Source organism: Somniosus microcephalus, chromosome 3 (genome assembly GCF_052327205.1).
Source record: "Somniosus microcephalus isolate GS21.2 chromosome 3, FLI_Smic_1.0, whole genome shotgun sequence".
Classification (NCBI taxonomy): domain Eukaryota; kingdom Metazoa; phylum Chordata; class Chondrichthyes; order Squaliformes; family Somniosidae; genus Somniosus; species Somniosus microcephalus.
This window is the reverse complement of record NC_140989.1, coordinates 180987689-181015291: the sequence shown is the minus strand read 5'-3', so window position 1 is coordinate 181015291 and position 27603 is coordinate 180987689. Positions and strand designations below refer to the sequence as shown.

The following is a 27603-nucleotide window of genomic DNA, read 5'->3' as shown; positions in this document are numbered from 1 at the left end:
GTTGCCCAAGGCCTTGTCGTGGATTTTGATAATCGGTGGGCAGTACTGTGTGGCGGGGGCAGAAACATAGAAGATAGGAGCAGGAGTAGGCCATTCGGCCCCTCGAGCCTGCTCCGCCATTCAATGCAATCATGGCTGATCATCCAAATTCAGTACCCTGTCCCTGCTTTCTCCCCATATCCCTTGATCCCTTTAGCCTTAAGAAATATATCCAACTCCTTCTTGAATATATTTAATGAATTGGCCTCTACTGCCTTCTGTGGTAGAGAATTCCACAGGTTCACCACTCTCTGGGTGAAGAAATTCTTCCTAATTTCTGTCCTAAATGGCTTACCCCTTATCCTTAGACTGTGACCGCTGGTTCTGGACTCCCCGACCATCGGGAACATCCTTCCTGCGTCTAGTCTGTCCAGTCCTGTCAGAATTTTATAAGTTTCAATGAGATCCCCTCTCATTCTTCTAAACTCCAGTGAGTATAAGCCCAATCGACCCTGTAGTGTATGTACCTTTAAGAGAGAACTACTTTTACAGCTCCTGTATACTGTAGTACTGGCAGTGACCACACCTGTATATAAGCCTTGAGCATGCCTCTGTACTGTCAGTCTTGAGATTACCCTACTCCAGTAAACACCTGTTGATTGTTAAGTTACAGCCTCCGTGTAGTTATTGGAAAACATCATACTTTAAGAATCACGGATTCAACAGTGGCGACGAGGTCGATTTGAATCTGCCTGCAACTCTGCATTTCCCTTCAAGGATTCGCTCCAGGAGGGCGGTGGAAGGAAGTCGAGGCCAGAAGCACAGGCATCGACCACGAGCAACCGCCCAGTCACCCGGCAGAGAGTGAACATCGCAGGGGACGCTGTTGAGAGCCGGGCTTGGTTCCCCAGCCACGACGACCCAGCAACAGACTGGCAACAGGTACAGCGCAGACCCTTCCCGGACAGCGGCGGCTGGAGCCGACCGACGGCATAGAAAAAAGCCGAGCAGTGTCGACGGGGTAAGAGAGAGGGTGAAGCGCACAGGGCGCGGACGGGGGTTGAAAACCGAGCGGCGTCGAGGAAAAACAAACAGAGAGAGAGAGAGAGGATAAAGCAGCAGTCGGGTTCAGGACCGAGCGACGGCAACGGGAAAGGCACACAGGAGAATGCGCAGAGCACAGCCAGGGCTCAAGGGCTGAACCGCGTCCGCAGGGAGAAGAAGGGAGAGCGCAGGAGACGCCATTGAGCCGTGGAGAAGAAGGGAGAGCGCGGGAGACGCCATTTTAGAAGCCGCAGTGGAGAAGAAGGGCGAGCGCGGGAAGAAAGGAAAGCGTGGGAGATGCCATTTTGTGCCAGCGGAGAAGAAGGGAGAGCGCGGGAGATGCCATTTTAGACAGTTAAATCACACCCAGGGATGCCGAAGAGTGGCAGTATCTCTACGTTCGACAATGAAGATTGGGCGACATATGTGGAACGTATTGAGGTGTACTGCAGGGCGAATGAAGTGCCAGATGCTAAGAAAGCACTGGTTTTGTTAAATTCCATGGGTGCAAAAACTTATGGCTTACTGCGAAACCTATAACCCCAGAGAAGCCCGTGGATAAGAATTTCGAAAGCATAGTAGAAATCCTACAGGACCACTTAAACCCCACACCACTGCTGATAGCAGAAAGATTTAAGTTCCACAAAAGCAACCAGCATAAAGACGAAAGTAATGCTGAGTACTTAACGGAACTGCGCAAGCTATCGAAACACTGCCAGTTTGGATTGGGACTAGCAGATACGTTAAGGGGCAAGTTTGTGTGTGGGCTTCAAAGTGAAGGAACCCAGAAACGGCTTCTATCAGAAAAGGATCTTACGCTGGACAAGGCTTTCAGCATGGCAGTATCACACGAAGCAGCCGCACGGGGCGCGGCAGAGATACAACGGAGACCGCAAGAATATGGCACCAATGAAATGTCATATGGAGCAGGGAAGTGTTATCGCTGCGGCAGAACAACACACAACCAGAAGGATTGTTGGTTCAAGGACCAAGTGTGCAGACAGTGTGGAAAAGCAGGACACATAGCAAGAGTCTGCAGGTCAGGGAAGAAAACCAGCAGCAAGAAATCTCCACAGGAGAAGTACAAAAAGGTACATAAGGTGATAGACAGTAGTTCAGATGAACAGAAAAGTGATACAGACTCCGGAAGCAAGGAGCTGGGTTGTCTGAAACTACATAAGGTAATCAAAATGGAGGATCACCAGACTATCTGGGTCACACTCAAGATAGACGGAGTCCAAATGAAAATGGAATTGGACACTGGATCAGCCCTAACAGTCATAAACCAAAGGGACTACAAGTGGCTATTTTCACATATACCCTTGAAAGCTACAGAGATTGTCTTGAAGACGTACACGGGGCAAAAAGTCTACCCCAAAGGAAAAATAAGGGTGAAAGTGATATACAAAGGCCAGGAAATACCTAAAATGGACCTATACGTACAGGTAGACTATCCTTTATCCGAAAACCTCGGGACCAGCCGAGTTTCGGATAAAGGAGAATTTCGGATTTCGGAAGGTGGGTCGGCGGGGGTCCGCGGGGGGGTCGGCGGGGGTCCGCGGGGGGGCCGGCGGGGGGTCGTGCGCACGACTTACACTGACGCTCAGCGTAAGTCAGTCGGGGTCGGCGGGGGTCGGGGCCGGCGGGGTCCACGGGGGGGTCGGCGGTTGTCGGGGCTGGCGGTTGTCGGGGCCGGCGGGGTCCGCGGGGGGGTCGGCGGGGGGGATCGGCGGTTGTCGGGGCCGGCGGGGTCCGCGGGGGGGTCGGCGGTTGTCGGGGCCGGCGGGGTCCGCGGGGGGGTCGGCGGTTGTCGGGGCCGGCGGGGTCCGCGGGGGGGTCGGCGGGGGGTCGTGCGCACGACTTACCCTTTATCCGAACTTCCGAAACCGGAACCCTCTAAAAACCGAAGGTTTTTTCGTTCGTACGCACGACTTACGCTGAACGAAAAAACCTTCGGTTTTTAGAGGGTTTCGGTTTTCGGAAGTCCGGATAAAGGGTAGTCTACCTGTATTGCCAGATGGAGGACCACCACTACTAGGATGTAAATGGATCCGGAAGATGCAATTAGATTGGCATTCCATACAGGCACTGAAGGTTGAGGCCAAAAAGGATGACGACGTCACACCTGGATGACTGTCAAAAATGCTAACTGACGCACAAGAAGTGTTACAGGAGGGACTCGGAGCACTAAAAGGCATAACAGCAACGATTAAAATAGAGGAAAATGCAAGCCCAAAGTTTGCAAGCCTTATGCGATCCGACCAGCCGTCGAAGCAGAGCTGGAATGGTTGGAACGTTCAGGAGTACTGTCCAAAGTAGACTGGAGCGAGTGGGCTACACACATCGTTCCTGTAATGAAGAGGTCGTTGAGTAATACGCCTGGGGAACCAAAGAAGGTCCGCATCCGTGGGGATTTTAAGGTGACAGTGAACCCAGTCCTTCACACGGTACAATATCCGCTTCCACGGATTGAGGATATTTTCGCCTCGCTATCTGGAGGTAAACGCTTCACCAAAATTGATCTGGCCCAGGCGTACTTGCAAATGGAGGTAGAAGAAGCCTCGAAACAATACCTCACGATCAACATTCATAAAGGTCTCTACCAATACAACCGGCTGGTGTTCGGGGTAGCATCGGCTCCGGCTATTTGGCAAAGGGCAATGGATCAAGTCCTGCAAGGGATTCCAGGGACCCAGTGTTATTTGGACAACATCCTGGTCACGGGCGAAAATGACAGTGATCACCTCGCCAACTTGGAGAAGGTGCTCACTAGATTAAAGGAATATGGGCTACGAGCTAATCGCCACAAGTGCAAGTTTTTCCAGAAGCAGATCTCGTATTGTGGCCACGTTATTGATGAAGAGGGGTTACATAAGTCCCCTGAAAAGATTGAGGCAGTAGTCAAGGCTCCAGCACCGGAAAATGTGTCACAACTGAGGTCGTTCCTCGGGCTGGTGAACTACTACCATAAGTTCTTACCAAATTTGTCTACAGTATTACACCCACTGAATGCCCTACTGCAAACAGGGGTACCATGGAAGTGGAATGTCGAATGTAAACGAGCTTTCCAGAAGTGCAAAGAATTGATCACATCAAAAGAGGTGTTGGCCCATTTCAACCCAGCACTACCAATTCGTTTGGCATGTGATGCATCACCCTATGGTATTGGAGCGGTGCTGTCGCACAAATTCCCAGACGGGTTGGAGAGGCCAGTAGCCTTTGCGTCTCGGTCACTAACCTCAGCCGAGCGCAACTATGCCCAGATCGACAGGGAGGCCCTCAGCCTAGTATGGGGAGTAAAAAAATTCAACCACTATCTGCATGGGCAGAAGTTCACCTTGCTGACTGACCACCAACAACTTGTCTCCATCTTTAATCCAAAGAAGGGCGTTCCGGTGATGACTGCACAACGGTTACAAAGATGGTCCCTTTTTCTAGGGGCGAACCAATATGAAATAGAATATAAAGGCACGAAACAGCATGGAAACGCTGATGGGCTATCACGCTTGCCACTGCCTACTGTGGAGGAAGCACCAGCAGTGGACCCTATCGAGATATTTTATTCGTCAATAATTGAACGATTGCCAGTAACGAACGCGGATATAGAGAAGGAGACCCGCAATGATCCGACACTGTCTCGGGTACATGATTTGACGGTGAGGGGATGGCCAGCACATGGCGACTCACTGTTGCCAGCATTCGCATCCAGAAGAGAACAGCTGTCAGTATGCCAGGGGACAGTGATGTGTGGATCCAGAGTGGTGATTCCACGCAAGTTAAGGGAGAGAGTGCTCAATGAGCTTCACGAAGGTCATCTGGGAGGGGTGAAAATGAAAAGCCTTGCTAGGGCTTATGTGTGGTGGCCGGGGATTGATCAACAAATCGAGGACCTAACCAAGAGCTGCTCAGGATGCTAGAAGGTCCAAAATGCACCACCACATGCCCCTCTACACCCATGGGAGTGGCCCTCCTCTCCATGGCAACGGGTGCATATTGATTTTGCTGGTCCATTCATGGACTCAATGTTCTTAATAGCAGTGGATGCGCAATCTAAATGGCCTGAGGTGATAAAAATGTCCTCAACCACTACAGAGAAAACGATTGCAGTCCTACGGACCATATTTGCCAGGAACGGCTTGCCAGAGCAGATTTGCTCTGATAATGGACCACAGTTTGTGTCCGAAGAGTTTCGGAAATTTATGAGAAGGAATGGGGTAAGGCATTACACATCCGCCACGTATCATCCAGCCACAAATGGATTGGCTGAGAGGTTTGTACAAACCTTTAAAAAGGCGATAAAGGCCATGTGCGATGATGAAATTCCACTACAGCATAAGGTGGACAATTTCCTGTTAGCCTACAGAAATGCGACACATGCAGTTACCAACCAGACCCCGGCCATGATGTTCATTAACCGAAGGTTGAGATCTCGTCTGGATTTGCTCAGACCAAATGTGCGAAGAAATGTTGAGGATAAACAATTCCAGCACATCAATGAGAAGCCGGCAAGGAGCTTCAATGTAGGGCAACCAGTCTTGGCCCGTGACTACCGAACAGAGAAATGGAAACCCGGAACGATATGCACACGGCAGGGACCATTAATGTACACAGTGGATGTCGGGGAGAACATTATGAGACGCCACGTCGACCAGATCTTAGCATCACAGGAACGAATCAACCCCATGTCTCGCGTACCTGGGGATGAACCCGACATACCGGTAGCATCTACCTCAGAAACAGTAGCAGTGGAAACTGATGAACTAACCGACGAAAGGGGGCCAAAATCGCCTCCGCACCAAGAACAAGAACCTCAGGAAAGGCGCTATCCAGAAAGGATCAGGAAGCCGCCCCAAAGACTGAATCTATAAATGGACTATTTCTGTTTAATGTGCATGTTAAAGTGTTAATTGTTATTTGAATATTATGGGTACTGCTAATCTAAAAGGGGAGGAATTGTAGTGTATGTACCTTTAAGAGAGAACTACTTTTACAGCTCCTGTATACTGTAGTACCGGCAGTGACCACACCTGTATATAAGCCTTGAACATGCCTCTGTACTGTCAATCTTGAGACTACCCTACTCCAGTAAATACCTGTTGATTGTTAAGTTACAGCCTCTGTGTAGTTATTGGAAAACATCATACTTTAAGAATCACGGATTCAACAGACCCAATCTCTCCTCATATGTCATTCCTGCCATCCCAGGTATCAGCCTGGTGAATCTTCGCTGAAGTCCCTCCATGGCAAGAACATCCTTCCTCAGATAAGGCAACCAAAACTGCACACAATACTCAAGATGTGGTCTCACCAAGGCCCTGTACAACTGCAGCAAGACATCCTTGTTCCTGTACTCAAACCCTCTCGCTACGAAGGCCAACATACCATTTGCCTTCTTAACCGCCTGCTGCACCTGCATGCTTACCTTCAGCGACTGGTGCACAAGGACACCCAGGTCTCATTGCACTTCCCCTTCTCCCAATCTATTGCCATTCAGATAATAATCTGCTTTCCTGTTTTTGCCACCAAAGTGGATAACCTCGCATTTATCCACATTATATTGCAACTGCCATGCTTCTGCCCAATCACCCAACCTGTCCAAATCATTCTGGAGTTTCTCGGCATCCTCCTCACAGCACACACGCCCACCCAGCTTTGTGTCGTCTGCAAACTTGGAGATATTACATCTAGTTCCCTTGTCTAGATCATTAATATATATTATGAATAGCTGGGGTCCAAGGACCGATCCCTGCGGTACCCCACTAGTCACTGCCTGCCACTCGGAAAAAGACCCGTTTATTCCAACTCTTTGCTTTCTGTCTGCCAACCAGTTCTCTATCCAAGTCAATACCTTGCTCCCAATCCCATGTGCCTTAACTTTACACGCTAATCTCTTATGAGGGACCTTATCGAAAGCCTTGGTAGGCAGGTTGGTAGAGGACCTTTGTCTTACAGATGTTCAGTGTAAGGCCCATGCTCTCGTACACTTCGGTGAAGGTGTTAACAATGGTTTGGAGTTTGACCTCCGAGTGTGCGCAGACGCAAGCGTCGTCTGCACACTATAATTCGACGACAGGATGGGATGACCTTGGATCTGGACTGGAGTCGATGGACATTGAACATTTTCCCGTTTGTTTTGTAAATTAGCTCCACTCCAGCGGGGAGCTTACTGAGGGTGAGATGGAGCATTGCAGCAAAGAAGATTGAGAAGAGCGTTGGTGCGATGACACAGCCTTGCTTGACCCCGGTCCATACGCAAATTGGGTCTGTGGTGGAACCGTTGGCAGGCGGAGGATGGTGACAAACTTTTGAGGGCAGCCAAATTTGAGGAGGACTCTCCATAATCCCTTACGGTTGACAGTGTCGAAGGCCTTTGTGAGGTCAAAGAAGGCCATGTACAGCATTTGGTGCTGTTCCCTACATTTCTCTTGTAATTGGCGCGCGGTGAAGATCATGTCCATTGTACCCTTTAGTGGGCGGAATCCGGATTGCAACTCTTCGAGGAGCTCTTCAGCCACTGGGAGAAGTCGATTGAGGAGGATTCTTGTGATGACTTTCCTTGTGGCAGACAGCAGGGAAACTCCGCTGTAATTACCGCAATCGGACTTGTCACCTTTCTTGAAGATGGTCACAATTACAGTGTCTCTGAGATCCCCTGGCATGCTCTCCTCCTTCCAGATAAGAGAAATGAGTTCATGAATTTGCGCGAGTAGTGCTTCTCCGCCATGCTTTAGGGCCTCAGCAGGGATTCCATCTGCTCCTGAGGCCTTGTTGTTCTTCAGTTGTCGGATGGCCTTTTCAACCTCATGCCGGGCTGGGGTTGTGCTGAGATGGTGGCGGGTAGCATGCTGCGAGATGGTGTTGAGGACACTCATGTCGAAGACAGAGTTTCAGTTAAGGAGATCTTCGAAGTGCTCCTTTCAACGGGCACTGACTGCCTCTCTGTCCTTGATGAGTACCTCTCTGTTCTTGACCCGCAGTGGGGTAGGACCTTGGGTGCTTGGGCCGTAGGTGGTCTTGACTGCGCTAAAGAATCCATGCACGTCATGGTTGTTGGCTAGCTGCTGGCTCTCCTGCACTGTCTCCACCCACCATCTGTTCTTTAGGTCGCGAGTTTTTAGTTGGACCTCGGCCTTCAGGCGTCTGTAGAGCTGCTTTCTTGCTCTCGAGTTGTGTTGCTGTTTCCAGATCAGGAATGCCTTGCGCTTGCGGCTTATTAGCTCCTGGATCTCCTGGTCATTCTCGTGGAACCAGTCTTGGTGTTTCCTGGTCGAGTGACCGAGTGACAACCACTAGTGTAATAGTTCCTCTATTGTTCCATAATGCTAACTACTGTAATTAGATTCTGTCTTTGACCCTGAACTGCAACAACCTCTCCAGTGCTATAATTGATGCTTTGATCAATACTGCCACCCCCTCCTTTTTTTCCTTCCCTATCTTTCCTGAATACCATGTAGCCACGAATATTAAGTTCCCAATTCTCCCCTGCTTTGATCCAGGTCTCTGTTACTGTCACTATATCATAGCCCCATGTGGCGACTTGTGCTTGCAGCTCACCAACCTTATTTACCACGCTTTGTGCATTTACGCACATGCACTCCAAACCTATCTTTGACTGCCTCGAATTTGATCCCTCCTATTTCTGAACTATTCTTTACTCTCGTGCTAATTTTCTTTCCCAGTTCTCTGGGCACCTTGTTTCGCCTCTCTAATGTTTCATACTGGTGCCCCTCCCCCTGCCAAATTAGGTTCAACCCTCCCCCGCAGCACTAATTAACCTCCCCGTGAGGACATTGATCACTGCTCTGTTGAGGTGCAACCTGTCCATCTTGAACAGGTCCCTCCTGCCCTAGAACTTGTCTCAATGCACCAGGAATCTGAAGTCCTCCTTCCTGCACCATTTCTCCACCACGCATTAACATGTCTTATCCTACAATTCCTATACTCACTAACACGTGACACTGGGAGTAATCCAGAGATTACTACCTTTGAGGTCCTGCTCTTTAACTTCCTCGTGAGCTCCTGAAACTCTGACTGCAGGACCTTAACCCCTTTCCTTCCTATGTCATTGGTTCCCACATGGACGACGACTTCTGGCTGTTCCCCTTCCTCCCTCAAAATATTCTGCACCCTCTCAGTGATGTCCTTTACCCTGGCAACGGGGAGGCAAAAAACATGCGGGACTCAAGTCGGCGGTTGCAGAATAATGCCTATCTACACTCCGACTATCGAAAACCACTGCATTTCTACACTTTGCTATTCCCCCTGTGCATTTGCCCCATGGTGCCGTGGATGTGTTGTAGACTGCAATCCCCCGAGGTGTCGTCACCCTCATTCAGTGCTGGAAACCAGTTTGAAAGTGCCACACTCCCAGAGGATCCTGCGCTGTCTGCCTCTTCCTACCCTGCTGGATGGCCATGCACTTACTATCCTCCTGAACTCTCTGTAGCTCCACCTCCTGGAAAGTGCGATCCAGGAAATTCTCAGCCTCCAATATGCCCTGCACTGAACTCCAGCTGCTCCTCAAGCTTAGAAACCCTGAGCTTGAATTCAAGCAACTACAGGCACTCATGGCAGTTTGTTATTGTCAGTCAGCACAATCAGTTGGGTTAAAACTACAGCACGTCGATAAACAATGGAGGCCTAGATTCAAACCCAGGTGTGGCACCACCCAGTCTCCATGATATGGGAGCTTTAAGGTTCTCAGGGGGAGAAATTCAACCTCGTTTAGCCCGTTTTCAGGTGAAAAAATGAAGGTTGGAGGGATGATTTTCGGGTCTCTCGCGCCCGATCTCATCCAGAAGCTGATGGCCTCTAAGTATGCAGGGCGCTTACCTGAAAGGGCGTTAGGCTCCTTGAATATGCAAATCGGGTCCTAACACCAGATTTAGGATCCCGAGGCAATCCTTATCATCAAATAGGTTGAGCTCACAACACGCAAGTTCCGTCCAGTTGTTCCGGATCTTCAGCGGATCTTAAAGGCACCCTGGAGGCCGCCCACAAAAATGTAAGTAATCTTTGTAATAGTTTCATTTCTAAGGAGCCAGGAGGAGCAAAAATGTTCCTCCTGAAAGAAAGACTTCTATTTATATCGTGCCTTTCATGACCTCAGGAAGTCCAAAAGTGCTTTTGAAGTGCAGTCACTGTTGTAATGTAGGAAACACGGCAGCCAATTTGTGCACAGCAAGCTCCCACAAACAGCAAAAGCAAAATACTGCAGATGCTGGAAATTTGAAATAAAAATAAAAAATGCTGGAAATACTCAGCAGGTCAGGCAGCTTCCGTGGAGAGAGAAACAGAGTTAACGTTCCAGGTTCTGATGAAAGGTGCTGCCTCCACAGATGCTGCCTGACCTGCTGAGTGCTTCCAGCATCTTCTGTTTTTATCCCACAAACAGCAATGTGATAATGACCAGATAATCTGTTTTTTAGAGGAATAAGTATTGGCCAGGACACTGGTGAGAACTTCCCTACTCTTCTTCGAAGTAGTGCCATGGGATCCTTTACGTCCACCTGAGCGGGAAGGCGAGGCCTTGGTTTAACGTCTCATCTGAAAGATGGCACCTCTGACAGTGCAGCACTCCCTCAGCACTGCACTGGAGTGTCAGCCTAGATTTTGTGCTCAAGTCTCTGGAGAGAACACACAACCTTCTGATACATAGGCAAGAGCGCGATCACTGAAACCACAGCTGACAATTAAAAAGGTTAAAAATAATAATTTCTCATTTATTCCAGTACATGCTATTTCCCTATCTTGTAACTCATTTTCTCTTAGACTTTAGGTCCTCCCAAGCTACATAACCCAGGCTGACAGTCTGGATGTGTGAAGTACACTCGTACTCTTGACGTTGCCATGAGGTAGTACATAAATGCCGCACTTCCATTTGTGATATGTATAACAGAACTGGCATCCCGCCATAGGGTGAGAGGAGGCCAGTGTGCTGGGCCAGTGGGCAGCTGTATGTTTGTATGGTACTGCCAGTACTTTCAGATGAATGCATTGCTATTATTGTAATAACCTTGGGCTGCACAGCACAACACCTGGAGATATGATAATTAACTGCACACAAAACAGACGTGAAGCAGACCCTTTAATGTATACACCTAAATGCACATGTGCAAGGACATTAAGTAAAATCAGAATGGCAGTGCCAGAACTGAACGAACGCCATTGTCTGGTCTTAGCATAAAGCCAGTGGGTAGATCTTGACTTTGGGCGATAGTATAAAACAGGTGATAACGAGTCAGCAGCCCGCTTTACATCTCTCCCGCTGACTTCAATGGAGAGACCACACCTTTGCAGTTTTGGTCTCCTTACCTAAGAAAGGATATACTTGCCATAGAGGAAGAGCAGTGATGGTTCACCAGATTGATTCCTGGGATGGCAGGACTGTTGTATGAGGAGAGATTGGGTCGACTAGACCTGCATTCACTAGAGTTTAGAAGAATGAGAGGGGATCTCATTGAAACATATAAAATTCTGACAGGGCTAGACAGACTGGATGCAGGGAGGACGTTTCCCCTGGCTGGGGGTCTAGAACGAGGGGGTCACAGTCTCAGGATGCGGGGTAGGACATTTAGGACTGAGATGAGGAGAATTTTCTTCACTCAGAGGGTGGTGAACCTGTGGAATTCTCTACCACAGAAGGCTGTGGAGGCCAAGTCACTGAATATATTTAAGAAGGAGATAGATAGATAGATTTCTAGACACAAAAGACATCAAGGGGTATGGGGAGAGAGCGGGAATATGGTATTGAGATAGAGGATCGGCCATGATCATATTGAATGGCGGAGCAGGCTCGAAGGGCCGAATGGCCTACTCCTACTCCTATTTTTCTATGTTTCTATGAAATAAAAATGGAGAAAAATGAAATTGGGCTGCTGATTCACTATCACCCCATTTTACACTATCGGCCAAAGTCAAGATCTACTCCTTCTCTGTTCTTTAAAAAAACAGTTCATTCTGCGAGCCTCTCAGTCGGGCAGCAAGAAACCTTTTCACATGACTAAGTTGGGGCACGAGGGGCAAACACAAGCAAGAATGTCCAAATGAAAGTGTCAGCAATTGGACTGACATTTTACATATGATGCCTTTATTCTGTTATTAAATTTGGATCAAAAATGTTACACAATGTAATTTTTTAGTCCTGTTGAACAACCACAGCTTTCCTCAGTTTTACTTCCTTAAAAATATTTCCATTATAAGATTTGTGAAGTAATTTCCTTCCCTTTCATTGTGAAGACTAAGATTGGAAGACAGTCACTATCTGTCAATGCATCTGTGCTTTTTGCATTTCCTATAATCGGGAACAGTTTCAGTTGCAAGATGTTTGGGAAGTAATTAAGGATTGCTGCATGATTTATGAAAATAAAAAAAGACAAATATTTGAATATTTACAGAACAATTCAGGAGCCTATTTTCTGTCCATGTTACGTTGGATATACCAGTATATGTCCCAAGATAGTCTGATTTCTTCTTGAAAGCTACATCATTCGTGCATGAACCACAGTGAATTAAACCCTTCTGCTGCTTCAAAGTTAACACTTGGTGAGAATAATCTGGCTTATGCTTGATTCGACCAACAACAACTACTTGCATTTATATATCACCTTTACTGTAGTAAAACATCCCAAAGTGCTTCACAGGAGCGTTATCAGACAAAAATTGACACCGAGCCACATAAGGAGATATTAAGACAGTCAACCAAAAGCTTGATCAAAGAGGTAGTTTTTAAAGAGCGTCTTAAAGTAGGAATTCCAGAGTTTAAGGGTTAAACAGCTAAAGGCCAATAGTGGGATGAAGAAAAGTGGGGATACGCAAGAAGCCAGAATTGGAGGAACGCAGAGATCGTGGAGGGTTGTATGGCTGGAAATAGTTGCAGAGATAGGGAGGGGCAAAGTCATGGGGAGATTTGACCACAAGGATGAGAATTTAAAATGTGAGCATTGCTGGACCGGGAGCCAATGTAGGTCAGCGAGCACAAGAGTGATGGATGAATGAAAATTGTATTACTGATCACTAGTGCTCAACTAATCACCGAAGAGAAAAGCTGATTACTGAGAATGGATTTACTTCTCCCTCTACGTTATTCATATCTGGAGGGTTTTGAATAGACACTGGTGTAAGCCAAAGTTATGTTTTCTAGCCCTTGCTGGCAATTGGCTGAGTCATGAGTCAACTGCCTGAAAATCCAGCACAAGTCAAATGTAGGCTCTAGAATTTCCTCAGAGCTGACTCGCTGCGCCTCCATCACTTCACTGGAAGTGTGGTGGAAACTGGGTTTTCTGTCGCACTTCCAGTGATGTGATGGCGGTGGAGCCATAGTCAAATAATGCCCAATTGGAAAGAGCTTGACTATGAAGATGATAAAAACTTGCTGTATGAAAATGTGCAAAAATGGAAGCAAATTAAACATTATTCATTATTAAACTTAATTGGTTGGACTTGAAATGAATGACCTGTATTACAAAAGGATGACTGGTGGAAAGGATTGCTGTTACAAGTTTTGGGTCACTCCAATAAGGTCTGAACATACTACGTTCAGGGGTGTGCCCTTATAGCCCAATATCTAATTATATGATAGTGTGGCCCTGGTGGTATAACAATATCTGAATTAGATACTGTCTTTCACATATCTTCACATATGTGATTCTTCAGTATTTCCAAAGTTGGACTGAGAAACACTTGGTGAAATGAGACCAGCTACAATTTGTTTAGCTGTTTCATTTCACAGACAGCAAGTGAATATGCAGAGTAACAGTCAAAGCAAATACCACCTTCAGTCACTCTCACTTCTCTCCTGAAAAGATGGAAAAAAATACTAATCCACATGGGTGGGTGACTTATTTGTTTTTGGCATTATCTTTCTTTCTAAACAACTTCTAACTACTAAATCTGGCCACCTGCATTTTAGCTTCCACCACTAGACCTCAGGACCACACCTCATAGTCTCTTATTCAGAACTCACTGGGATCGATTTTAACTTGTTTTCCCTCATGCTAACAGGGCAGTAACGGCCTCAAAATGGGATGAGTAACCCCGGCAATGTGGTCGGCGTCATTTTGAAAGGGACCTACCACTGAAGGCCCAGAGTGCCTGCCTGTTTCAGGTGGTAGGCTCATTTCAATATGCGAATCAAGGTCCTAGGACCTCGGTTGCCATTTTAGGTTGGAAATGGTGGGAGTGTGCACTGTGCAGGTTCAGTTCCATGGCCGATAGAGCCGAAGAGGTCCAGCATTGGTACATTTGAAATTATTTTTGTGGGGTCCAGAGGCCGCTGCCGCCCGGGACACGCCCCCTTCATGATTTAGAGCCCTCCCTCTGTATACCTGTATATGATGGTAGCCTGACAATGGGCAGCCTTAATCTGGAGAGCTGCATCGGGACGTCGTTCGATGCCTTGCGGCTCGTTGGTCCGATGTGAATGGCGGCAGTGCCTCAAAATGGGGGCTGCACTCTTCGGGCAACTGGATGGTCTGATCTGTCAGTTGGTCACCCATAAGTCAAAATCGACCCCACTGACTCCCAAACATGGGCTTTTTTTCCTTCTTTTCATGAATTCCGACTCCATGCAGGAATTCGCCAGCAGACCCGTCAACCAAATCAACTACTCTTTTTGCCTAGAGATGACACCTACACCTACAACATGCCCACCGTGAATAGAATTGTCTTCAACACGACGGACATGAATATTTGTTGCCATATGAGATAAGACGATGAATTCCTCATGTCCCCGGTCTCATTGTGGAGATCTCTTCAATGCCTGGCTTTTTTTTTATTCGTTCATGGGATCTGGGCGTCACTGGCAAGGCCAGCATTTATTGCCCATCCCTAGTTGCCCTTGAGAAGGTGGTGGTGAGCCGCCTTCTTGAACCACTGCAGTCCGTGTGATGAAGTTACACCCACAGTGCTGTTAGGGAGGGAGTTTCAGGATTTTGACCCAGCGACGATGAAGGAATAGCGATATATTTCCAAGTCATGATGGTGTGTGACTTGGAGGGGAACTTGGAGGTGGTGGTGTTCCCATGTGCCTGCTGCCCTTGTCCTTCTAGGTGGTCGCGGGTTTGTGGGGTGCTTACCTACATCAAGCTCTCCAGTCGTCTCAGTGCTATAGCTGTGGCTTTCTAAACCCATGTAAATTCACTTTGCTTTTGTTTTAAACATAAATCATTCCCAAATCTATTCTGCAAAAATAATGGTCGCATAATCGTGAAATGTGACAACCACATGGAGAAATATGGATGTCGGAATGCGTGCCAGAAATGAAACATTTTTGGCAGTGTGCAGGCTCAGGAATGGATTATAAGTTCAAGGGAGCATGGGAAAGGCTAGAAGAAGATGCTAAGTGACAACACTATGTTGAAGCTTCGAGATGGCTGTGCTATGTCTACCATAACCTATGGAATGAATATGTGAACACCAACAAGTGCCTATGGAAGACAATGTTTGGAGAGCTGCTCAACAAGAATACTGGGCAGTATTTGGGAGATCTAAGCATCAAACTTAGAGGTGTGCCAATTGATTTAGTTTAGACAAGCAGATCATCCTCCAGAATGATGTGGCCTGGTCCAATTCTGGGCACCACACTTTAGGAAGGATATCAAGGCCTTGGAGAGGGTGCAGAAGAGATTTACCAGAATGGTACCAGGGGTGAGGGACCTCAGTTATGTGGAGAGACCAGAAAAGCTGGGATTGTTCTCTTTACAGCAGAGGAGGGATTTAATATAGGGGTTTTGATGGAGTAGATAGAGAAACACTGTTTCCCTAACTACTCTATCAGGAGGGGCGGTAACCAGAGGACACATATTTATGATAATTGGCAAAAAATCCAGGGGGGAAATTAGGAGAATTTTTTTTACTCAGCGAGTTATTATGATCTGGAATGCACTGCCTGAAAGGGCAGTGGAAGCAGATTCAATAGTAACTTTCAAAAGGGAATTGGATAAATACTTGAAAAGCAAAAATTTGCAGGGCTCTGGGGAAAGAGCGGAGAGTAAGACTAATTGGATAGCTCTTTCAAAGAGCCGGCACAGACACGATGGGCCGAATGGCTTCCTCTGTGCTGTATGATTCTGTAAGAGTTAATGACAGAACACCTGAAATACTTCAAGGGTAAAACCTGATCTCAGGGTTCAGATGCTGTTTATAAACCATTATGAGAAATGCTCTTGTGGCTTTATAACATCATTTGAACTCCCTGATTGTATTCATAGCTTTCTAATCCACTCCGCTATTTGTTATTTTACTGTACATGTGTCAGGACTGAAATAAGAGCATTACAGGAAAAATCTATTTGTCCCTTTTTGATAGATGAACCCTACCTGCTCATTCTCACCATATCCATCAATTCCCATTGAAAGCCATGGCTTGAGAGGAATACAGGACCCTATTTCATAAATATAGCCATTGTACTTACAGGTTATACAGGCACACAGAAGCAGAGTTATTTTTCTTTCAGAGCGAAACTTTAACTAATAGTTCGCAGTTACAGCACCAGAAAGAATTTGAAAGTGCTGTTTTTCCAAGAATTCACTCTCCTACCTGCTGGCTCACAGTTGTTTCTCCAATATGAAGACCACTGCACTCCCCCTCATGGTATTCTTCCTTGCACTCACGGCAGAAAACAAACTGAAAGACAAAAATGTAAAGAGTATGAAAGTAGTTGGAAAGCTAGTAAGATGGTTAAACATTTAACCCTATGCTCTAAGTGTTTCACTGTTTCATGAATACTCTTCGGTGGCTCAGTTGTCGGTACTCGCGCCTCTGAGGCAGAAGATTGCGGTTTCAAGTCCCACTCCAGAGACTTGAGCACAAAATCTAGGTTGGCACTCCAGTGCAGTGCTGAGGGAGTGCTGCGCTGTCAGATGAGATTTAAACCGAGGTCCCGTCTGTCCTAGCAGGTGAACATAAAAGATCCCATGGCACTATTTTGAAGAAGAGCAGGGGAGTTCTCCCCAGTATCATGACCAATATTTATCCCTCAACCAAAGTCACTAAAACAGATTATCTGGTCATTATCACATTGCTGTTTGAGGGAGCTTGCTGTGTGCAAACTGGCTGCCATGTTTCCCACATTACAACAGCGACTACACTTCAAAGCGCTTTGGGACGTCCTGAGGTCGTGAAAGGCGCTATATCACAGAATCACAGAAACCTCACAGTACAGATAGAGGCCATTTCGGCCTATCGAGCCTGCACCGACACATATCCCACCCGATCCCCGTAACCCCTACACCAACACATATCCCACCCTATCCCCGTAACCCCACGTATTTAATCCCCCTAACACTAAGGGTCAATCTTTTTTTATTTTATCATAGCCAATCAACCTAACCCGCACATCTTTGGACTGTGGGAGGAAACCGGAGCACCCGGAGAAAACCCACGCAGACACGGGGAGAATGTGCAAACTCCACACAGACAGTCACCCGAGGCCGGATTCGAACCCGGGTCCCTGGCGCTGTGAGGCAACAGTGCTAACCACTATGCCACCGTGCCCCCCGGTTCTTTCTTTTTTCTTTTGCCTTGTACACAGCAATTCCTCGCTGAAGGATCCCAAACCTGGGCACTTGGGCTTCCTAACACGTCTTTATTTTTACCCCCAAAGGACGCAAATAAAAGAAAATAATTGCATCGGTAAAATTATTCAGTCGAAACACAAACAAAGTTGCACTTAGCCTATCTAGCTCTTGTTATAAATCTCATCATCATGAAGAAACGACTCATGAAATAACAGTGGACGGCCAGCTGGTGGCACTGTCCAAGGAGTATAAATACTCGGGCGTGGGCCCAGCGTTCAGGGACATTTTGTAAGACAGGAACTAGTGAAGTACAACTAGACCTCCATGTTTTGAAACAAGTTGATTAAAGCCTTGCTTTATACGCGAACCAAGTGCGTAGTGAGTTTTATTACATCAGCTCTCACTACTTAAATGTGTCTAAAAGAACCATTCAGAAATTTGCATCTTCATCTTGCTTTGTCACCAGGTTATGTTCCATTACTCCAGTTGAATCAAATCTTTTTGTAATTGCTCAAACGGAATCCATATTCACTAGACTAGTGGCACAACTCAGAAGGTTAAGTAACTGAACCTTACGTTCAAGCTCTACATAAACTTAAGCTCATCCGAAACTCTGCTGCCCGTGTCCTAACTCGCACCAAGTCCCGTTCACCCATCACCCCTGTGCTCGCTGACCTACATTGGCTCCCGGTTAAGCAACGCCACGATTTCAAAATTCTCATCCTTGTATTTAATTCCCGCCATGGGCTCGCCCCGCCCTATCTCTGTAATCTCCTTCAGCCCCACAACTCTCTGAGATATCTGCACTCCTCCAATTCTGGCCTCTTGTGCATCCCTGATTTTAATCGCTCCACCATTGGTGGCCATGCCTTCAGTTGCTTAGGCCCCATGCTCTGGAATTCCCTCCCTAAACCTGTAGGGGGTGGCGGGTGTGGCGCGTGCGCCCAGTCAGTTATGCCCCTGACTGTTTGTGAGCGGTTCGAATCGCTCCCACGCCCTGGGTTCTAGACACCGGACTTAGGCATAGGCGGCGATACAGAAAAGACTCAAGTAGACAGGGGGTTTGGATGTAAGAAAACCAAGATTTTATTAAAATAGAAATTAACAAAATCTTATGAGAAGTTACTAGTATAAAATTACAGGCAAATACAAAATAACTATACTTATACAGGGAGTGGGGAACACACGGCACATCAAGGGAAAACAAACTATCTTAACAATCCCCTTATCCTTATCCCACCCCTTATACCTAACCAGATTAAGCTATGAGGGGCCAGAATTCATGCTCACCAATCCAAAATAAAGCCAACTGTTAACGAGTGTGAGTTTTGAGGTCTGGTTTTTGGTCCTTCTAGGTACCCCGTTGCCACGTGGTCTTCAGGGGCACGGTGCTGGATCTACTGCTGCGACACACCTTCTCCCCTCCGCTGCCGTCGTCGTTTCGTCGCGATGGGTTCTCCTCTTCTTCTCCCTCGGGTGGTCGCCGTCGGCACCGTTGTGCCTACAGGGCAGTTGGCAGTTTTAACTGCCTAGATTTTCCTACCCAAGCTTAAGAACGCCAGTCTATTCGTCGTGGCGTGGCCACCTGCGTTTTCTAGGCTTATAACTAGGCGCTTGGTCTTTATCGATACTTTTTTGCTGCCCTGCTCTGCCCTTATCGAGTTGTTATCGTCTTCTTTGTCTCCACTCGTCTCATCTCGCTGGACTACTATACAAGTCCTGGGCTACCTGCTCGACTTCGTCTCGCCCCTTTCTGTGGCCTGGGTGTCCTGGATGGTTATGGACTTGGGTCTCGTTCCCCTCCCCTGCTGTTGGTATGGTGTAACTGGTTACTGAAAATCTGCTACGGGGAGAGAACCCGCCACGAGGCCAGGGCACGAGTACGAGCGGCAGCCCAAGAGGCCGGAGCCACGAGAGCAGGGACAAGAGCAAGCAAGCAGGGGAGCAGAGCAAGAGCCAAGAGAGTGATTGCTACCCGGGGCCTTCAGTTATACTCCTCACGAGAACCCTTATCTGCACGCCAAATCAGGTTAGTTCATTGTCCCAATCTTGGCGGGCTAGTTTAATTAATTGTATCAATCTAAACTAACTGTTTTTAGATGGCTGTTGATCGCACCTAATGGCCTGATGTCTGAGCTGTATTGTTATTAATGCATTTTAATCGGCCTGTCCAGCCTCGATGGCTTCCTTAAGCTGTTTCCGATTATAGATGCAAACAACTTGATGGCCTCAAGTATAGGCCTAACTGGTTTTGGTCTGTCTACGATTTGGCTTAATGCATATTCAAAGTTCTGTCTGCTTTCCAAAATACAAAATCCTTTTTCACAGAAACTGCATTTTAGGTTTCGATTTCCCCAAAAGCTGCTTGTGCCACAGAGTCCAAGTTTTTAAAAATCTTGCAGGCTTTTGGTCACGAGGTGCGGATGCCATCTTTGGGTACCCTTTTTAAAATGTCCATGCAGGGTCCCTTTTATTAATAATAACCTTTGGGGAAATGTGGAAATTTTGCGAATCTTACAAACCTCTCCGCCTCTCTCTTCTCCTTGAAGACGCTTCTTAAAACCTACCTCTTTGACCAAGCTTTTGGCCATCTGTCCTAATATCTCCTTATGTGGCTCAGTGTCAAATTTTGTTTGATAACGCTCCTGTGAAGTGCCTTGGGATGTTTTACTATGTTAAAGGCGCTATATAAATAGAAGTTGTTGTTCCTTTACTTTTGATTGCGTTCCCTGGTTTTCTTCTTTTAGTTTGGCACCGACAATTTCACATCCACCCTACCAATTCTCTTTGTTCCTTTAAAAAATTAGATCAAATTGTATTCCTCCTTAAGTATTCTTTTTTCCAATATAACTTAATCAATGATTTGTACAAATTCAACATCGCCTCTTTGCCTTTGTATTCAATGACTGCTTATATAAAACCCAGAACTGCATTTGCCTTATTTTTTGTTATCACTGATACTTTCACCTTTAAAGATTGGTGTAGCTGCATCCCTAAATCTCTCAATTCCTCTACTTTAAAAAAAAATCTTGCTGTTTATGCTATTTTTCATTTCACTGTTCATTCTCCCATGACTTTGCATTCTACTATACTGAAGTGCATCTGACACCTATCTGCCCACTCTGCTAATCTGTCTCCATATCCCTGAGGCACCTTCACAGTTTGCCACACATTCTAATTTGGCATCATCAGCAAACTTTGAGAGCAGCAGCAACTCTCATTTATTTAGTGCCTTTAATGTAGAAAAACATCCTAAGGTGCTTCACTGAACTGTAATAGGAAGTAAGTGTGGTGAGCCAAAGAAGGAGGTATTAGGAGCGGTGGCCAAAAGCTTGATCAAAGAGGTATGTGAAAGAGACGGAGGTGAAGAGGCAGATGGACAGATGGAGGGAATCCCAGAGTGTGGGGTCTACGTGGCTGAAGGCATGGCGAAAGAAGGAGTGGGGGATTCAGAAAAGGTCAGAGTGGGACTGGATTTGGGCGAGGAGGGTTGATATTGGGAGTGGGGTTGGGTGAGGGGGGTTGATATTGGGGGGGGGTTGGGTGAGGGGGGTTGATATTGGGGGGGTTGATATGGGAGGGTTGATATCGTGGAAGTTGAGTGAGGAGGGTTGATATCGTGGAAGTTGAGTGAGGAGGGTTGATATCGTGGAAGTTGAGTGAGGAGGGTTGTTATTGGCGGGGTTGGTATTGGGAGGGTTGGAATGGGGGGGTTGAGTGAGGAGGGTTGTTATTGGGAGGGTTGGTACTGTGGGGTTGATATCGGGGAGCCAGAGTGAGGAGGGCTGATACTGAGAGCGAGGAGAGCTGGCATCGAGAATCAGGTTGTAGATTTGCAAAATGTTCTTTTTTTCTACTTTGTTTTGCTAGATGAAAGACATTTTTGAGAGTTTCTGCAGTTGTTTGTTAATTTAAGTCCTTTAAATGAATGGAAACAGCCTCATTTCAGGTGACATGTAACTGACCAATTTTTTGCTCTTACTGCTATTGAATCCGGATTTCACAAATTTGAGGAGAGAAATTGGCCTGAGAGCCATTAGTTTGACTGGTGAATATTAAAGTATATTTTTTAAAAATCACTTAAAGTGGAAAATATATAACAACATTCTTTGAATAAATGAGAATAATGCGTTCAATATTGGGTCAAAAAAACAGTACTGCAACACTCCAAGGGTTAATGTATCTGAGGAGACCTGGAGTGAGCCGATTTCAATCTTTCTATACGCAGGGCTTCTCCAGAACGTCTTTAAAACATGTCGGGCTCCAAAATTACCCATCAGTCTCTCTGGATAACATGCAGACATACAGCAACATTTTCCCGAAAGCCCGTTCCCATAAGGAATGGAGAGAGATTGACGGGAGAGACTGATGGCACTGAGCTGCTCGGTCATCTGAAGTTTGGAATTTGGTGAAGCAGTTTTAAGTTGCTGAGCTGAACACATTAATATTCATGGGCAGGTGGATGGGCATGCGGCAATGTAAATGTGCCCCCAAGCATGAAGTAAATTTAAAAATCTGTGCACCGCATGGAAATTACTCTTCTGTCAAGTCAGAGGACACGCACAGAATCCAGTAGTTGCGCTCTGCAGGCACTGGGTGGCAGCAAGAGCAGCGGATTTCTTGAATGCTCAGGAAATGTCGTGTCTGAAAATAGTTTGAGGGCTTTATACATCTCCTCATTCCTATTTGAAAAAATTGTACTCTAGCAGTTCGTAACACTAAAAATATTCTGCATTTACTGAAAGGTGTACTTATGATTAAAAACAGTCCCATTTCAAAATCGTAAGCTTTCCTTATAACGTTTTATTTAAATGTCCTTATTTTCGGGGCATTCGAGCCACTTCTCTACAGTCCACGCTCCCCTCCCCCTCTTGGTGGCAACCATTTGTGCCCTTCTAGAGGCTGGAATTCCACATTTCACTCGGCGTAGCAGCATCCAATGGGTCCCACCGAGGTCAGGGAAGTTGGAACCCCCAGCACTGGGAGCCCCTGTCCCAGTCCTGCTCCCTTTGCGTCACTGGCCTTGCAGTCATTGGTTCTGTCTCTTTCAATTACAGCATTTGCACTATGAGGGCTCAATTTTAACTTTTAAAAATCAGCGCTAACGTGGCGGTATATCTACCTTACCCACTTTGAGGCCATTACCGCTGATTTTGCCAAGTTAAGATCGGCCCCTCGTTATGCCTGCACTGTAATTACACCCGAGCACCAAAGGGGTCATTGACATGCCGCTGGTAATTGCAGTGTGAACATTTTTGTATGAACAGTTTTTCGTTACAAATAAATTTGTAGCGGAAATATAAAATGAAGTCTGTGACTTTGAAAGACACTGAATTAATCTGCATGCCTTGGTCGAAATGTCCCTGGGCCTCTAACCGCACTTCACCTGTAGACTACACTTGGACTAAGTGCTTTAGGATGCCCTGAGGTCGTGAAAGGCGCTAGAGAAATGCTAGTTCTTTCTTTCTTGGGCTCTCCACAGGAGATCGATTAGTAACCATAATTCTTTGTAACATTTGATTGAAGAAAGGGTTGCTGAAAGTGCATCTGTCTTCTTAATTCAAAAGACCGCATGAGCAGGTCTCAATCCTAGCAAGTCCACAAGAGGCCGGAATCCCCACTCTGCTATTGTTTTTGTGTGGGATCTCAAGAATTTCAAATACTGATTCTGGGAATTCCTTCAAATGACAGTGGGAAATTACAACTACATTGTATTTTTTCATATGATTGAGCGATGTCTGCTCGAAAGTTGCAAGATTTTGCAAGACACAGGTCGTGAAATCCAGTCTGCAGCAGGAGACACAGCAAACATCTCCCGGTTCTCCATCCATCGCAGCATCTGGGAGGTCACAGAGGCTCTCTACTCCAGGAGAAGGGACTTCATTGTCTTCTCTCTGAACAGAGAGAAGGAGGAGGAGCGTGCAAGTGGCTTTGCCAGGATAGTGGACTTCCCCATGCTGCAGGGTGCCATCGACTGCATACACATGGCTTTGCGGGCGGCACATATCAATCCTGAGAGGTACCGCAACTGCAAAGGCTACCGCTCTCTTAATGTGTAGTTGGTGTGCGATCACGCACAGCACACCATGATGGTGAATGGCCGGTATCCTGGCAGCAGTCATAATGCCTCAATCCTGCACCAGTCCGCTGTGCCAGCAATCTTCCAGCCACCACGCTGAACCCGAGGGTGGCTGCTTGCAGACAAGGGCTATCCGCTCTACACCTGGCTGATGACTCCCCTCCACAACCCCAACACTCATGGCCAGCAATCATATAATGACAGCCATGCTGCCACGAGGAACTTCATCGAGCAGACCATCGGGGTGCTCAAGCAATGCTTCCCCTGCCTTGACCGCTTGAGAGGAGCTCTCCAGTACTTGGCGGAGCAGGTGTCCCATTTCACGGTGGTCTGCTGCATCCTCCACAACTTGGCCATCATGAGGGCGCAACCCTTGCCACCAGGGGTTCCGTGATCACCTCAGGAGGAGGAGGAAGAGGAGAAATGGAGGAGGCAGGCAGCAGATCCCCATTCCGGACGGGCTGTCCGTGAGGGCCTCATCAGAATCCAGTTCCCCTGAATGTAACCCCAGATCCCCGTTGCTGAACACTTCCCCACCTTACCATCCCTCTGTCACGGAACATCACAGCATCCTCTTGGGCACAATGCTGAAATGAGAGACACCACAACACAAACATAATTTACAAATTAATCAATGCAAAACTACATAACAATGTCAACTAATCACCCTTGTACATCCCTTCAGTGTCTGTCTATTGTGTTCCTTTGCCTCTTCTAGTGCTCCTACGAAGTGCTACCCCAGTGCCAGCAGCATGGCTGGTGGAAGGCTGCTGACTTTCAGTGGGGGGAGACTGCAGATGGCCTTTCCAGGATGATCTCAAGCAGCCCTGGGCCTAGAAGGCCTGGCTGTAGACTGCACCACCTCGGCACGGGCAGCAGCAGTCTGGGCTGGCTGGCTGACAGGCAACAGCAAGGGCACTGGCGGAGTGGTGGGGGTAGGAGTAGGAATGCTGTCGTCCTGAGAGAGGACAGCAGGTTCTTGCTCCACAGAGCCACTGCCACTCCCCTGGGGAGGCGCCACAGGCTTCCTAGCCATCTGTTGGAGGACAGATTGCTGAACTGCTGTGCGACCCTGCAAGCCCCTTTCCACACTGGTAAACCCAGCCATGATGGCATCAGTCTGAGCTTGGGTGGCAGCAAGCTGAGACTGCATGACAGAAGTCTACACTTCCACTGCAGCACTGAGACATTGGGTCGCTTCCAATTGTGCTGCAATGGAAGCTGAGACATCACCCATCACACCCAGCAGCATGGTCGTGTCCACAAGTGCGCTAATGGAGTTGCCCATCACTTCCATCCTGGAAATCATGGGCTCCAAGCTCAGCGCAAAGCCCTGTTCAATGTTGGAGCGGGCTCCTCCGTGCTCCTTGACACTGACAAGAGGTTCTCTGGCAGGCCTGCCATTGAACAAAGCATTTCTGTCTGCATGCCCATCACCCTTCTTCTGAAGACCACCCTTCAAAGTCCTTATCTGAGTCCTGTGCAGCAGAACCTGTGTGTGACCTTGCCCTCCAGGGAGCTGGCACCCGAGCTACCCTTTCCACCAGGCCTGGCTGCAGCCCACTCCTGCCCGGTGATTCACCACCTTCAGATCCCGCCTCTATAAGGCCCTCTAAAGTTCGCGCAGTGCCATTTTCTGAGCTGGTGCCTGGGAGTGTCAGATCGAGTAACGGTGTCTCTTCTCCTTCACTCTCCTCCTCCACAACGTTGGGGACAGGCTGTGCTGTTGGCAGTTCTTGGGAATCTGAAAGGAGAAAGGCACAAGGGTAGGGTTGTGGTGAGGGGAGGGGGGAAAGCAAGATGTGCATGCTTACACCATCAGCAGGTTGTCAGTGAGAAGAGATTGTGGGGTGAGGGGGAAGTGGGAGGTGAGAAGAAGGATTAGGTACGAGCATACTGTCATCATCAGTAATGCTTTCAACCTCGCCGCTTGCCATGGCCTTCAATTATCTCCAGCACTGTATCCTCCAGCTCAGTGAGGTTCTGAAGTCAGGCTTCCCATCTGTCCATCTGCTGCTGCTCATGCGGTTGTGAGCCACCTTTGCCTGTACGAGAAAGGGAAGTGAGTCAGTGAGTGTGGTGCAATATGTTTGGGTTATGTGTCTTCCATGGTTGAATAGCTGGCAGTGTGTGCAAGCTGTGAGATGTGGGTGTGAGTCTTGCAGCAGTGGCAAGTGTGTGAGGATGAAGTGAAACTATGATTGTGAGGTATGAGTGGTGATTGCTAGAGATTGTTGGTAGGTGATTGATGGAGGTGTGGTGCATTGTGCAGTGTGCGAGGCTGGTGGTGCAGTTGGTGGAGATATGGAATTTGAAGATGCATTCACTGACCTTGACCACTCGTGTGAGGTTATTAAACTTCTTGTGGCACTGGGTCCAGGTCCTGGGGGCAACACACGTGGCACTGATGGCTTGGGCTATCTCCTCCCACTGCCTTCTGGCATGCTGTCAAGAAGACCTCCTGCCCCTCTGCGGGTAGAGGACCTGACGTCTTCAGTGCACCCCCAGGACCAAGGCCTCCAGTGTTGCATCTGAGAACCTTTCTTCACTGTTGAGCCATGGCTTCAGAGTGACAATGAGGTGCTTCTGCAACAAGGCACGTCCCCCTTAAGAAGTGCAGAGAGCCGAGGCAAAATTTTATTGGCCATTAAACTGCACCCGATATTGGCCCCCCTGCTGAGCGCTAAGCCAACCAACAGCATGTTTAGTGCTGAGCTCAGCGCTCCAATCATTATAACGAATTTTGCGTGCTGCCTGTGCCACTTTGAAAGGTGTGCGGGCAGATCGCGCGTCGCGCTCCCCATGCCCGGTTTTGAGCCTAATCCAATTTCACCGCCCCCCCACCCTCCAAAATTTTATTTTCATTCATTTACAAGATGTGGGCATCGCTGGCAAGGCCAGCATTTATTGCCCATCCTTAGTTGCCCTCGAGAAGGTGATGGTGAGCCTCCTTCTTGAACCATTGCAGTCCGTGTGGTGAAGGTACTCCCACAGTGCTGTTAGGGAGGGAGTTCCAGGATTTTGACCCAGTGACGATGAAGGATCGGCGATATATTTCCAAGTCAGGATGGTGTGTGACGGTGGGGAACTGGGAGGTGGTGGTGTTCCCATGAGCCTGCTGCCCTTGTCCTTCTGGGTGGTAGAGGTCACGGGTTTGGGAGGTGCTGTTGAAGAAGCCTTGGCGAGTTGCTACAGTGCATCTTGTAGATGGTACACACTGCAGCCACGGAGCGCCAGTGGTGGAGGGAGTGAATGTTTAAGGTGGTGGATGGGGTGCCAATCAAGCGGGCTGTTTTGTCCTGGATGCTGTCGAGCTTCTTGAGTGTTGTTGGAGCTGCACTTCTCCATGCAAGTGGACAGTATTCCATCACAGTCCTCACTTGTGCCTCGTAGATGGTGGAAAGGCTTTGGGGAGTCAGGAGGTGAGTCACTCACCGCAGAAAATCCAGCTTCTGAACTGCTTTTGTAGCCACAGTATTTATGTGGTTGGTCCAGTTAAGTTGCAGGTCAATGGTGACCCCCAGGATGTTGATAGTGGGGGATTTGGTGATGGTAATGCTGTTGAATATTAAGGGGTGGTGGTTAGACTCTCTCTTGTTGGAAATAGTCATTGCCTGGCACTTGTGTGGCGCGAATGTTACTTGCCACTTATCAGCCCAAGCCTGAATGTTGTCCAGGTCTTGCTGCATGCGGGCATGGACTGCTTCATTATCTGCAGAGTTGCGAATGGAACTGAACACTGTGCAATCATCAGCGAGCATCCCCATTTCTGACCTTCTGTTGATCGTTGAAGATGGTTGGGCCGAGGACACTGCCCTGAGGAACTCCTGCAGCGAAGTCCTGGGGCCGAGATGATTGGCCTCCAACAACCACAACCATACCTTTGTGCTAGGTATGACTCCAGCCAGTGGAGAGTTTTCCCCCCGATTCCCATTGACTTCAGTTTTACTAGGGCTCCTTGATGCCACATTTGGTCAAATGCTG

General features: G+C 47.7%; 1 protein-coding gene across 2 annotated transcripts in view; it reads right to left on the bottom strand.

The window, feature by feature from the left end:
* Positions 1–27603, bottom strand: part of prkn (parkin RBR E3 ubiquitin protein ligase) — a 2088612-nt gene that overhangs the window by 34933 nt on the left and 2026076 nt on the right. For both annotated transcript variants that reach the window (XM_085981987.1, XM_085981988.1), the window contains one exon: positions 16561–16647. In XM_085981987.1, the coding sequence (XP_085838113.1) occupies positions 16561–16647 (87 nt within the window). The remainder of the gene's footprint in view (positions 1–16560; positions 16648–27603) is intronic.